Source organism: Scyliorhinus torazame, chromosome 13, assembly GCF_047496885.1.
Source record: "Scyliorhinus torazame isolate Kashiwa2021f chromosome 13, sScyTor2.1, whole genome shotgun sequence".
NCBI lineage: Eukaryota > Metazoa > Chordata > Chondrichthyes > Carcharhiniformes > Scyliorhinidae > Scyliorhinus > Scyliorhinus torazame.
In genome coordinates, this window is record NC_092719.1 from 35021590 (window position 1) to 35035204 (window position 13615).

The following is a 13615-nucleotide window of genomic DNA, read 5'->3' on the forward strand; positions in this document are numbered from 1 at the left end:
TGCCAGAATATCCGTATCGTGGGCCTGCCAGAGGGAATCACAGGCAGGTCCTGACGGGCTAAGCGGCTCAGACGCTGGCAACCTAGTTGGGAGGGACAGCTTCCCCAATCCGCCGGAGATCGACAGGGCACACAGATCAGTCTGACGGAAGCCCAAAGGGGGGGAACAACCAAGGACGATGATGGCGAAACTGCATCGTTATCAGATTGTGAGAGGATCCTGAGGTGGGCAAGGCAGACCAAGGCGAGCAGCTGGGAAGGACACAGAATCCGGGTCTACCAGGAAATTGGGGCAGACCTGGCAAAGCGTAGGGCCAAGTTCAACCAAGCAAAATCGGCCCTGTACAGGAGAGGAGTGGAATTTGGAATGCTGGTCCCAGCCAAGCTCTGGATCAAGTTCCAAAAGAAGGAACATTAGTTCAACACCCCGGCAGAGGCGGAAAAGTTTGTTTGGACGAACGGCCTGGACAAGGAGCAGGCAAGGCAACGCTGAGGGTGAAGCAAAGGAGGACAGAGGGGGAAAAAAAGAACTATGATGGACAGAAACTATGTTTGCGCAGGACTGTACTGCCTTGCTTTGAACAGAAAGGTCAGACCACAGGGAACGGCGAGGGCAGCGGAATGCAGGAGAGGGTGAGGCAGAGGGAATAGATATTTAGTGGACATGGGAAAGGGGTAAGATCAGACCACACTAACAGAGAAAGCTAGCGCAGGAAGTATGAAAGCAAGGGGGGCTACGGTGCACATCCCGGCAGGGAGGTAGCGCCTGGGGGCGGGGAGCAGGGGGGACAGAGGGGCGAAGAGAGAACACAAGGGGATTGGCGCAGCAGATAAGATGCAGGGTGAAGGAACAAGATGGCGCCGCATGCAGCCACCTTGGAGGGTCCTTAAACAAAGGGAGACGTCAGAGTGCAGGGGTGCATCCACGTGGCGTACACACAGTAACCGGCTATGTTGTGTGCCCCCTCGACAAAGGGAAACCGCTGAACACAGGAGCCCAGCCTCATGGTGAAATGGTGACCATTTTGGACGGCCCCCTAATAAAGAGAAATCCTGGAGTGCAGTGGCGTTAGAGGAACTGCTGAAGGTGGACGGTATGGAGAAGGGGATCTGTGGGGACATTTACGGATGACTGTTAGAAAGTGCGAGGACACCACTAGACAGAGCAAGACAGAATGGGAGGACGAACTAGGGACGGATGTAGGATGGGGACTCTGGAGGAAAACATTGAGCAGGGCCAACTCCACCTCCCCCTGTGCAAGGCTAAGCCTCATGCAGTTCAAAGTGGTGCACAGAACACACCTAACCAGAACCCGAATGAACAGGTTCTTCCTGGAGGTGGATGACAACCACGCCCACATGTTCTGGGCCTGCTCCAGACTTGTCGGGTTCTGGACAACCTTCTTCGAGGCGATGTCCAAGGTTGTGGGAGTAAGGGTGGAGCCATGCCCAAGAGTGGCAGTCTTTGGGGTATTGGATCAGCCAGAACTTGATATGGGGAAGAAGGCCGACGCCTTTGCTTTTGCTTCCCTAAACGCCCGCCGGAGAATCCTGCTTGTCTGGCAATCAGCATCACCACCCAGAGCTGCGGACTGGCTGGCAGACCTGTCAGAATTTCTCCATCTGGAGAAGATCAAATACATCATCCAATATCATGGGGACTATTCATCAGCGTGTTCCAAGACCTGTTCGAGGCCAATAGCGGATAGGAAGGGAGAAGGGTCGGGCGGGGGAGTTCAGTGAGGGCAGACAGGAACACGGGGGGGGGGGGGGGGGGGTGCAGCAAGGGAGGAACCCAGGAAAACATCACGAGGGGACACGGGAAAACACAGAGGAGGGGGCCAGTGGGCCCCCTCTCCAACAAAGCCATCGGGCAACAGGAACAAATCCGAAACAAAAGAGGGCCTACAGCATCTACGACGGAAGAACGGGCTCAAGATGGAGCCTGAACACCAAAAATGGGGTCGGGAAGTGGGAAGGGAGGTGGAGGGGGTAGGCCAATGAAAGGGTAACATGTAAATTCTACATTTGAACCTTATTGCTCACCTATTATACAGTGTATTGATGTAAAAATTCAATAAAAATATTTAAAAATATAATAACAAAGGATGGATGATTGGATTGGTTTATTGTCACGTGTACCAAGGTACAGTGAAAAGTATTGTTCTGTGTACAGCTGAGACAGATCATTGCGTACATGAAAAGAAAATACATAGGGCAAACACAACATACACAATGTACATAATACACAATGTACATAAAAATACACAATGTTAATACATAGATACAGGCATTGGGTGAAGCATACAGGAGTGCAGTACTACTCAGTAGAGGAGATGTGTGAAGAGATCAGATCAGTTCATAAGAGGGTCGTTTAGGAGTCTGGTAACCGCGGGGAAGAAGCTGTTTTTGAACCTGTTAGTGCATGTTCTCAGACTTTTGTATCTCCTGCCCGATGGAAGAAGTTGGAAAAGTGAATAAGCCGAGTGGGAGGGGCCTTTGGTTATGCTGCCCGCTTTCCCAAGATGTGGAGATGCCGGCGTTGGACTGGGGTGAGCACAGTAAGAAGTCTTGCAACACCAGGTTAAAGTCCAACAGGTTTGTTTCGACTCACTATCTTTCGGAGCACAGCTCCTTCGAAGGACCTGTGCTCCGAAAGCTAGTGAGTTGAAACAAACCTGTTGGACTTTAACCTGGTGTTGTAAGACTTCTTACTGCACTTTCCCAAGGTAGTGGGAGTTGTAGACAGAGTCAATGGATGGGAGGCGGCTTCATGTGATGGATTGGGCAGTGTTCACCACTCTGTAGTTTCTTACGGTCTTGGGCCGAGCAGTTGCCATATCAAGCTGTGATGCAGCCAGATAGGATGCTTTCTATGGTGCATCTGTAAAAGTTGGTAAGAGTCAATGTGGTTATGCCGAATTTCCTTAGTTTCCTGAGAAAGTATAGATGCTGTTGTGCTTTCTTGATCGTAGCATCGACGTGGGTGGACCAGGACAGATTGTTGGTGATGTGCACACCTAGCAATTTGAAGCTGTCAACCATCTCCACCTCGGCCCTGTTGATGCAGACAGGGTGTGTACGATACTTTGATTCCTGAAGTCAATGACTAGCTCTTTAGTTTTGCTGACATTGAGGGAGAGAGATTGTTGTCGTTGCATTACTCCACTAGGTTCTCTATCTCCCTACTGTATTCTGATTCATTGCTGTTCGAGATCCGACCCACTACAGTCGTGTCATCAGCAAACTTGTACATTGAGTTGGAGACAAATTTTGCCACGCAGTCGTGTGTGTATAGACAGGGGGTTCGGGGGGGGGGGGGGGGGGCGGGGGGTTGGTTAAGGGAGCAGGGTCTTGGGGGTTATTTCCAATGTTTGGCTTTTGGAAATCTTATCTGGTCTACACAGACTTGTTTATTTTGTATTGTATAAAATGAAAAACCTGGATAAAAATATTTACAAAAAAGTTTTGTCATGGAAGTTCGAAATGACTGCCTCAGTGGAAGCAGAGGCACTAACATTAACAAAGAATTTATAAGTTGCTCTGATGATGAGAAGCGTACATACACAGGAAGTTATTTTTTGATGAAACTAGGGACAATTAAATCACTTTAAAAGGGAAAGAGAAATTCATAGTTGAAACTGTCAGTGTTTTCGGGATTACCAGCTGATTTGGAAAGACTTGTATGTGATGGTTTGCAGGCAACCTTCCGAAATGCGGAAACCATTGTGAAGATCTTTTTAACAATATCTGTAACAAATGCTTCCGGTGAGCTTTCTTCTCTGTATTGAAAAGAGTGAAAAATTATTTATGAAGTACAATGATCCAGGAACATTTGGCATTGGGATGGCACGGTGACACAGTGGTTAGTACCACTGCCTCACAGAGCCAGGGACCCGGGTTCAATTCCAGCCTTGGGTGACTGTGTGGAGTTTGTACATTCTCCCCGTGCCTGTGTGGGTTTCCTCCGGGTGCTCTGGTTTCCTTCCATTGCCCAAAGATGTGCGGATTAGCTGGATTGGCCATGCTAAATTTCCCCTTAATGTCTAGTGGGTTTACGAGTATAGGGCGGAGTGGATGGGGAGTGTAAATGGGGTGGAGTGTTCATTCGAAGGGTTGGTGCAGATGGCCGAATCGCCTCCTTCTGCACTGCAGTGATTCTAAGTTCAGCAATAGTGACAATAAAGATTTTACCTGCGATGATGTGATCGATGATTTTGTGAAGAAAAAGTGCAAAAGGCAAGCCACTAAGTTGCCATGGATTGCAAACAACTGATGAAGCAAGAAAATCTAAAAAATCTGTCCCTCTACCATGTTCTCCAATCTAAATTATTTTCTTGAGAACATTTGCTGGTCTGATATACTAGCTCGTGGTCACATGCAGACAGTTATAATAAGTGATTAACTGCCATCCCCCATCGCTCTTTACTGGCATTCAGAATGTTTCTTCTTACTCTTCTAGACAATTAAAGAACGAAATACTGCCAGACAGTTGCTAGCGAAGCCGCTGATATTAGACTTGGACTGCACATTCCACTTCATTGGACTAATTGCTCTGGCACTGAACCTTTACCAGCTCATATTGTCCTGTTGTGCTGCAGTCATATCATCGGCTGATTTCACCATCCCATTGCTCATCAACCAGTTCATATTTGCTCATCTCCAGACACCGAGATTGTGATATTGACCGTCTCTACCATCATGTTGTTTTGCCACCCTGGGCAAGTGCATGGCCAATTCCAGCCCCATGTTCCCCGGAGTCAGAACACCAGGGAATGAACCAATAATTCTTATAAAAATTCCTGAAGTCTTTGTCCCTTGGCTGCCCAATTATAATCATCAGGTTCGTAAGTTGAAATATAATTGTTGTATATTTATACCAAGACTTGCTGGAGGGAGAGTAAGCCTTCAAAGTGGCCTTCTAAAGAGGATTAGTCATATATTTTAGGAGATAGTTCGTTAGAACCCTCCATCCAGATTACAGAATCAGAAGTGAATCAAAAGGGAACCTCGTGACTCTGAAAATATTCCAGTGGGATCAGATCGAATCACCACCTGTTACTGGGCAGAAAGCAGCCTTTTGGACCTATTCCTTGGCCAGCAGCCAAATCAATCAAACCAAGTCATCCCTCATGCCGTCCAGTTGGCAATCATCAGTCTAAAACAGCACAGCCTTCTGAATCTTTTGTTTGAAATAAAGGCACAGGCCACTTCTTCCTTCTGCTTGAAGACTGCCTTAAAGTCACATATCCATAAATCATCCATGGATCAAAAATGTAACAGCAAAAATAAAAGAAAGCGGAAATAGGGGAATACACAGGGAACAAACGAGAAGGACTCATACAATGCTGACAACAGGTCGGCTTGGATTTCAATTTATCAACAGTACAGGCTTCTGGTTGTCATAAGTTGAAGAGCACTACAGCAGTCTGTCAAGCACTGATTTAGGGCTTCTGGGCCTTGCATTGTGTGAGCTGAGAGTGGGTGCGGTCAGGATTGTATTTGCTGTTTTACGTGGAAACTTGATTTGTTAACAATATGTGGTGCCAATTTTCAAAAATACTAGCATCACATGTTGCCTAATTAAGATGAAAATTATGCACAGATCTTCAGTACATTCTTTTCTTTTGAACAAAGAGTCTGCCAAGCTCCAACTCAAGATGGTTTAATTCCAGTTTGCTAAGCTTCACTATTGAAGGGGCAGCCCAGCCCTGTTCACTTTCTTCCAGAAGCAATACAATTTAAGCCTTCCTGTGTTTTATAATTAAGACGTGTTTATATGAATTTTAAAAAAATGAATATTTTCAAAATCATGCTGCAAAACAAACTTATGTGATGCCAAATATTATGCAGCAACCTCACAAGGTGACTATATGTTTGGATTTTGTACACATTTCTTTGGGTGGTTACATATCACAGAAAACATTCCCCACTGCAAGTCCAAACAAAACTTACCCAAAAGTGTAATAAGCACATTAACTACAGAAAACCTTCATGGCTATTCTTAATTTGTTGTCCAATTTAATATTTTTGTCTTTTAATAGGCATTGCTTATTGGATTATTTGTTCAGTGTCCTGATGATCCGTTATTATATTTGGAGGAGAAAATTAAAGAACTACAAAACCAAATGAAGAATCAATCTTTGCTTTTGTGAGTATAAAATCAAATTTGTAATGGTGATTAGCTTCAAATCTTTTTTTATCATCCATGCTATTAGCTGAGGGCAATTTGGCCCTGGTATGCAACTAAATACTATTAGATGCACTCCACTTGTTACTGTTTATTCTGGGAAGTTTTTGATGTTGGTGCATTTACCAAAATAATTGGAAATTATATTTGACAGATATTCCTCTATCTGTTGCAATAAAAATAATTTTGAGCCCTTAAAGAATTGTCAATAACGTAAATTTTCTGAAGAGTTGCCAGAGAAAATATCCCCGCCATCTCATGCAGCCCCAATGCTATATTTCATTCTAATGAATGTCAATTGGCATAAGGTGGGACTTCCACCTCTCACTTCAAAGCCCTGCATTGGCGAACTGGCAGTTTATCTGATTGGCCAGCAAATCTCCAGTCACCATGCTGCAGTGACCAGAAGCGGCATTGCAGAGAGCCAGCTACCTGGCAGTAAGTTCCGTCAACTGGTCGACAAGTAAGTGCCAGACTTCGAAGGACACAGAGGGTAGGGAATGCCTGGGAATTTGTTGGGGGAAGCATTTGAGGTATCGGGGATTGGTTGGGTGGGGGAGGGAGGGCTGGAGATCATTGGGCCTTCAGGGGAGGGCACCCCTACTCAGAAGGGAGCTTTTGATGGAGGGGCTCCAGCTCTCCAGTCCCTTGCTGCCAGGGACCAAACTATTTTTATTTATGCATTTCCATCCCTGAGCTGTCATTTGTCTACCAAACTAAAAATTGAGACGGCATGATATTGCACTTAAGTGGCCACTTAAGGACTTTAACTGGGGAAAGGATGGGCTTCCTGTCTGAGGCCCTGCCTGCCAGAGCATAACATTGCAATTTCAGGAAGAGGGAATTTGGAGGGATTCCCATCCATGCAATTTCAACTCCGTCCCTCAGTCTCAGAATCCGCTGGTGGGGAGCACACAATTCTAGCCAATGTTGTTTTCCACTGCACTGCAGTGCACTTTTATTTTGACCTTGTGAATGAATGTAACAGGATCACAAAAATCCAGAGGTAATGGACCACATTAGTTTTGCTGGACATTTATATTTATTTCATTTAATACTTACATTTTGTTACAGGGCAAATAAAAGGCACCTGGAGTTGAGCTGGTGAGTGCTTTCAATCATCATTACAATCTCAAGTTGTAAATTGAGGACAGCTAACTTTCAACAATGATCCAATTTATAATTTAACTATAATCACTGTAATTTCTTACCAAATTTAATTGCAAGTCATTGAAAACAGAATTTTCAGAATTATGAGAAGTATAAAACGGTTTAGATTTTGCCATATCTTAGGCCTTTAACTCCCTGGGAGTGGCAATCTCCAGTGGATTGGCACTTTCGACGGATTTACCCATGCTGGGATTCAAAGGCCCTGTCTCGCCCAACCTTCCGCACTCAGGCTGGGTGAGACAAGAGCAGCAAAGCATCGGCATGGATTAACTGGGATGGTAAGAAACACCCCTTTTTAATGGCATTAGCTGTTTAAAGAAACAATTAAGAGGTAAGCGGTTCAGACAACAATGCGGGAGAAGGTGGTCAGACTAGGGACGGGGGGGCGGTGCAGAGGACAGTGGTGGGAGTTTGGACCGGAGAGGGGAGGGGGTCAGACCAGAGAGGGGATCAGTCCAGGATTTGGGGATCAATTTTGGAGCAGGGGTGTCAAACTGGAGGTGAGTGGGGAGGGGTGTCGATCGGACTGGAGTGGGGATCAGACCGGGATGGGGAGGGGTCATGTCAGGCCAGGTGGTGAGGAAGGGGGGGTGAAGGTGGGGGAGTGGGGGGGTCAGTCTGGGACGATGAGGTGTCAGTGCAGGAGTGAGAGTGGGACAGTGTGGGAAGGACAGGGAGAGTCTGTCCTGGAAGGTGGTGGTGCTGTGAGGGTGGTGGGGGGAGTCAGTTTGGGAAGGGGGGGGCACAGTTCGGGAAGGAGGGGGGGGGGAAGGTTCAGACCAGGTTGCACCGAGAGGGGGGTCAGGTTGGGGGTGAGGGTGGTGTGGATCTCCTGGGGTGATCATATGTAATGGGCTGCACAGTAGCATATAGGCGGCACGGTAGCACAGTGGTTAGCACTGTTGCTTCACAGTGCCAGGGTCCCGGATTCATTTCACGCTTGGGTCACTGTCTGTGTGGTGTCTGCACGTTCTCCCCGTGTCTGCGTGGGTCTCCTCTGGGTGCTCTGGTTTCCTCCCACAAGTCCCGAAAGACGTGTTTAGGTGAATTGGACTTTCTGAATTCTCCCTCTGTATACCCGAACAGGCGCCGTAGTGTGGTGACTAGGGGATTTTCACAGTAACTTCATTGCAATGTTAATGTAAGCCTACTTGTGACAATAATAAATACTATAATTACTATTATTATTATGTAGTGGGTAGCCTGTGAGAGGATGGGTCTAGATTTTTAATATAGTTACTCTGGAGGTTCGAAATTATTTTTTCCCTTTCTGCTGTCGGAGTGTGGCGACTAGGGGATTTTCACAGTAATTTAATAATAATAATAGCTTATTGTCACAAGTAGGCTTCAATGAAGTTACTGTGAAAAGTCTCTAGTCGCCACATTGCGCCGCCTGTTCGGGGAGGTCGGTACGGGAATTGAACCCGCACTGCCTTGCTTTGCATCACAAGCCAGCTGTTTAGCCCACTGTGCTTAACCAGCCCCTTCATTCCCAGTATTAATGTAAGCCTACTTGTGGCAATAATAAATACTATAATTACTATTATTATTATGTAGTGGGTATGAGGATGGGTCTAGATTTTTAATATAGTTACTCTGGAGGTTAGAAATGATTTTTTTCCCCTTCTGCTGTCGGAGTGTGGCGACTAGGGGATTTTCACAGTAATTTAATAATAATAATAGCTTATTGTCACAAGTAGACTTCAATGAAGTTACTGTGAAAAGCCCCTAGTCGCCACATTGCGCCGCCTGTTCGGGGAGGCCGGTATGGGAATTGAACCCGCGCTGCTGGCCTTGCTTTGCATCACAAGCCAGCTGTTTAGCCCACTGTGCTTAACCAGCCCCTTCATTCCAGTATTAATGTAAGCCTACTTGTGGCAATAATAAAGATTATTATTATTATTAACAAGTAGCTATCAGGTTAAAACTAGCAGACTCATAAGAAGTTAGCAGTTCAAATCACTTCTGTTGGATGGTTCCCAGCTCAGCAAAATTGTCCAGAGGAAGTAACACATTTGCCAGGTAAACCCTTGTGATATAACTGCCGAGAATGATTCACCAGTGCATCATTGGGGTACCTCCTAAATGCGGCACCAGGGAACCAGGAGGTTCTCGGCCACAGTGCTTATTACAAAGAATACAAATCTATTGATTAAGAGGGTGCCATAACTTCAAATTTATAATGTCTCTGACTAATGATATTATCTGGAACAAAAACAAAATACTGTGAATGCTGGAAATCTGAAATGAAATCAAAAAATCTCTGTTAAAACCGAGCAGGTGAGGCAGCATTTGTGAAGACTAAGGTTCTTTATGAAAGGAAATATGCCCACTTCCGGTGGCGGTCAAGGAGTGAGAGGTCGCACATTTGGTGGCTCCCACTCAAGGTGGATTTATTCATTCGTTCCCCACCCGAGTTGTATGCGTTTGAGAGGAAAAGGTGCATGAGTGCCCAGGGAATGTAATACTCCTCTGGTGGGACTGATGTATGGTTCAACGGACAAGGAGAGCCGTGAGGATGAGAGAACAGCTGGAGCAGGAACGTTTTTGTGGTGCGATACAGAAGAAGGTGGTGGAGAGCAATGGGGCAGCGCTGCCTCCTAGTGGTCAATAGAGCAGCTGGTGGAATTCCTCAATGGCAAATTACAGCAGCAGAGAAGGAGACCGAGGATTTGGCCAAGGTGGTGGAGCTGTTTAGGGCAGCGGGTGGAACAGAGGTAGGAGACTCAGGGCCTGGCAATCCAAAAGGTAGAGGAGTCGGTGGTGGAGCATGAGCGCCAGTTGACCTCGCTGCAGATGGGGATGGTATTGAGCAGTCAGAAAAGGCTGAGGGAAAAGCTGGATGACCTTGAGAACTTCTCCAGGAGACAGAATCTGCGGATTGTAGGAATGCCTGAAGGCATGGAAGGTGCGGAGGCCGCCATTTATGTGGTGAGCATGTTGGAGAAGCTGATGGGGGAGGTGGGCTTTGACAGGAGGCACAACTGAAGTTGGGGGACCAGACAAGGCTGCGGAAGGGATGGGTGGGGCAAATGTTCCACTCTGGGTTGGACATGAAGGCGAGGGGGATGATGGTGCTGGTAAATAAGAAAGTGGCATTTGAGGAGGGGGGCATTGTGGCCGATCCGGACGGTAGATATGTGATGGTCAATGGGAAGCTGGAGGGATTGCTGGTAGTCCTGGTGAATTATGACCCGAATTGAGACGACATGGACTTTACGGGGTGGATGTTGGGGAGGATCCTAGACCTGGACATGCACCGGCTGATAATGGGGGGCGATTCTAACCTGGTTCTGGATCCGAGGATGGACTGGTCAAGGCCCAAGTCATCAAAGGTGTAGGCGGTGGCTAGGGAGCTGTTGGGGTTCATGAATCGTATGGGGGCGAGGACTGTGGAGGTTTGGGTGTCCAAGAGCGAAGAAGCTTCCATATTTCTTGCATGTGCATCTGGTGTACTCCCAGATCGATTTCTTTCTGACGATAAGGTGCTGCTGGCGGGGTGGCGGACTCAGAGTATTTGGCGATCGTGGTTTCGGACCATACGCGTCGCTGGGTGGATCTGCGTGTGGCACAGGAGGAGGTCTAATGGCCGCAGCAGAGGTTGGATGTGAGGTTGTTGGCAGATGAAGAGGTGTGCGAGAGGGTGAGGACCGCCATCCTGGGCTATATGAAGGCGAATAACACTGGGGAGGTCACTGCCTCCACACTGTGGGAGGCATTTAAGGCAATATTTAGGGGTGAATTTATTTAGATCCGTGCACATATTGAGAGGGTGGAATGGGAAGAGAGAGCAAGGTAGTTAGATGAGATTCTGATGGTGGATAGGAAGTACTCGGTGGTGCCAGAAGAGGGGCTGGTAAAGGAGAGACAGAGGCTCCAGATGGAGTTTGTGTTATTGTCCACGGGGAAGGCGGTAGGGCAATTGCGGAGCACCAGAGGGGCTGTGTACAAGTATGTGGAAAAGGGACAGCATGGTGGCACAATGGGTTAGCACTTCGGCCGCACAGCGCCGAGGTCCGAGGTTCGATCCTGGCTCTGGGTCACTGCCCGTGTGGAGTTTGCACATTCTCCCGTGTAGAGGGGTAAGATGGTGTTGGACCCAGAGGGGGTAAATGTGGTACTTGACGCCTTCGACAGAAGGCTGTACGAGTCGGAGCCTCCGATTGGGAAGGAGGGGATGAGACAGTCCCTGGATGGGTTGGAGTTCCATGGGGTGGAGGAGGAGAGGCTGCAGCGATTTGGGGTCTCAATCGGGCTGAGGGAGGTGATGGACGACGTTGGTGCAATGCAGGCAGGCAGGCAAGGCCCCGGGGCCAGATGGGTTCCCAGTGGAGTTTTACAAGAAGTTTGGTGCGGAGTTGGGGCCTCTGCTAATAAGGATGTACAATGAGACGAGGGGTAGGGGGGAGCTCCCTCCCACATTGTCGCAGACATCCATTTCCCTCATTTTGATGAAAGATATGGACCCGGAACAGTGTGGGTCGTACCGACGTATATTGCTGCTTAATACTGATGTGTAGTTGTTAGTGAAGGTGGTAGCATTGCGGATAAAGGATTGCGTGCTGGGGATGTTAGGGGAGGACCAGCCGGGATTTGTGAAGGGGCGGCATTGAAGGGATTTGCCGAATGTGCGTAAGCAGAGGGGCAAGAGGTAGAAGTAGTGTGGCATGGATGTGGAGAAAGCCTTCGATCGGGTGGAGTGGACATATCTGTTAAAGGTGCTGGGTCAGTTTGGGTTTGGCCAGGGGTTCGTGGATTGGGTTTGGCTGCTGTACAGGGGGCCGATGACAAGTGTCCGGATGATCAGGACGAGTTTGGGTTACTTTGGGCTACATTGGGGACGAGGATGGGGTGCCCACTCTCCCCGTTGCTTTTTTGCCTTGGCGATAGCACTTAGGGCGTCGAGGGGTTGGAAAGGGAACACAGAGTCTCACTGTATGCGGACGAGTGAAATATATTTTGGACCTTGTGGGCAGCTTTGAAAGGATCATGGAGATCTTGAGGGAATTTGGCCGGTTTTCGGGGTATAAATTGAACATGGGGAAGAGCTAGGTGTTCCCGATGAATGCTCGAGGGCAGGAGAGGAGGTTAGGGGTGTTGCCGTTCCGCGTGGTGAGGGCGAGTTTTCGGCATCTAGGGATTCAGGTGGTGTGGAGCTGGGCACAGCTACATAAATTGAATTTGGCGCGACTGGTGAAGGGAATGAAGGCGGATTTCAAGAGGTGTGATGTGTTGCAATTGTCACTGGCAGTGCACATTCAGACGGTTAAAATGACGGTGCTGCCCAGGCTCTTGTTCGTGTTCCAGAACCTTCCCATTTTTGTTCGCAAGTCATTTTTTAGGAAGGTTAAAGGGACAATTTGGGGGATTGTTTGGGCAGGGAAGACCCTGCGGGTGAGGAGGGTGTTTTTGGAGGGGCTGAGGGGGGAGGCTGGCTTTGCCAAGTTTGATGAATCATTACTGGGCGGCGAACATCGCAATGGCGAGGAAATGGACTGTAGAGAAGGGGTTGTGTGGGGGTGGAGGGAGGAGGGGTTCACCCGGAGGTGGAAACCATTCAAAGATTTCTTCAAGGGGAATTGAGGGGTGAACGGATGGTTGGGGGGGGGGGGGGAGGTTAAGGGGGAAAAGATACAAAGGCGGGGTAAATTGAGGAGTTGCTATCGGGAAATATTCGGGGCTTGTGGTTTCTGTTCATGTTGATGTTTGGCCTTCTTATTTTTATGTATATATGTAAAATGCCTTTAATAAAAATATTTTTTTAAAAATGGGAGGAAATCTGCCATCCTTAGCTGTTCTGGCCTACATGTGACTTCGCACCCACAGCAATGTGGTTGACTCTTAAATGCACTCTGAAATGCTACTCAGTTCAAGAGCAATTAGGAATGAGCAACCACATCCCACGAATGAGTAAAAAATAATCAAACTCTTAATAACTTAGTATCTCCTAATAACTTACCTCGTGCTTTCCTCCTCCCCACTTGTTGGCCCTCCGACTCCCCGACCTTCCTGCTTGCTGACGTTCCCGCTCACTGGCTCCCACCTACTCACCAACGTGTCTGCTTGCTGACTGACCCACTCACCTCTTCCCTCACTGACCTTTCCGCTTGTCAATCTTCCCTCTCACGAACCTCAAAAACTCTAATAAATTTGTCAAAACAGAATTCCCCCTTTGTAAAACCATGTTGACTTTGATCAAATTAAGATTTTTGAAGTGCTTTGTAAAGATGCCAGACAATGCTAGGAATGCGAGCAT

The 13615-nt window shown here is 47.7% G+C and overlaps 1 protein-coding gene across 2 annotated transcripts in view; it reads left to right on the forward strand.

Annotated features, from left to right (window-relative positions):
• The window catches only part of fbxl13 (F-box and leucine-rich repeat protein 13), a 444736-nt gene that overhangs the window by 14102 nt on the left and 417019 nt on the right, over nucleotides 1-13615 (forward strand). For both annotated transcript variants that reach the window (XM_072471330.1, XM_072471332.1), the window contains exons 2-3: nucleotides 6044-6150; nucleotides 7264-7293. In XM_072471330.1, coding sequence (XP_072327431.1) covers nucleotides 6044-6150; nucleotides 7264-7293 — 137 coding nt within the window. The remainder of the gene's footprint in view (nucleotides 1-6043; nucleotides 6151-7263; nucleotides 7294-13615) is intronic.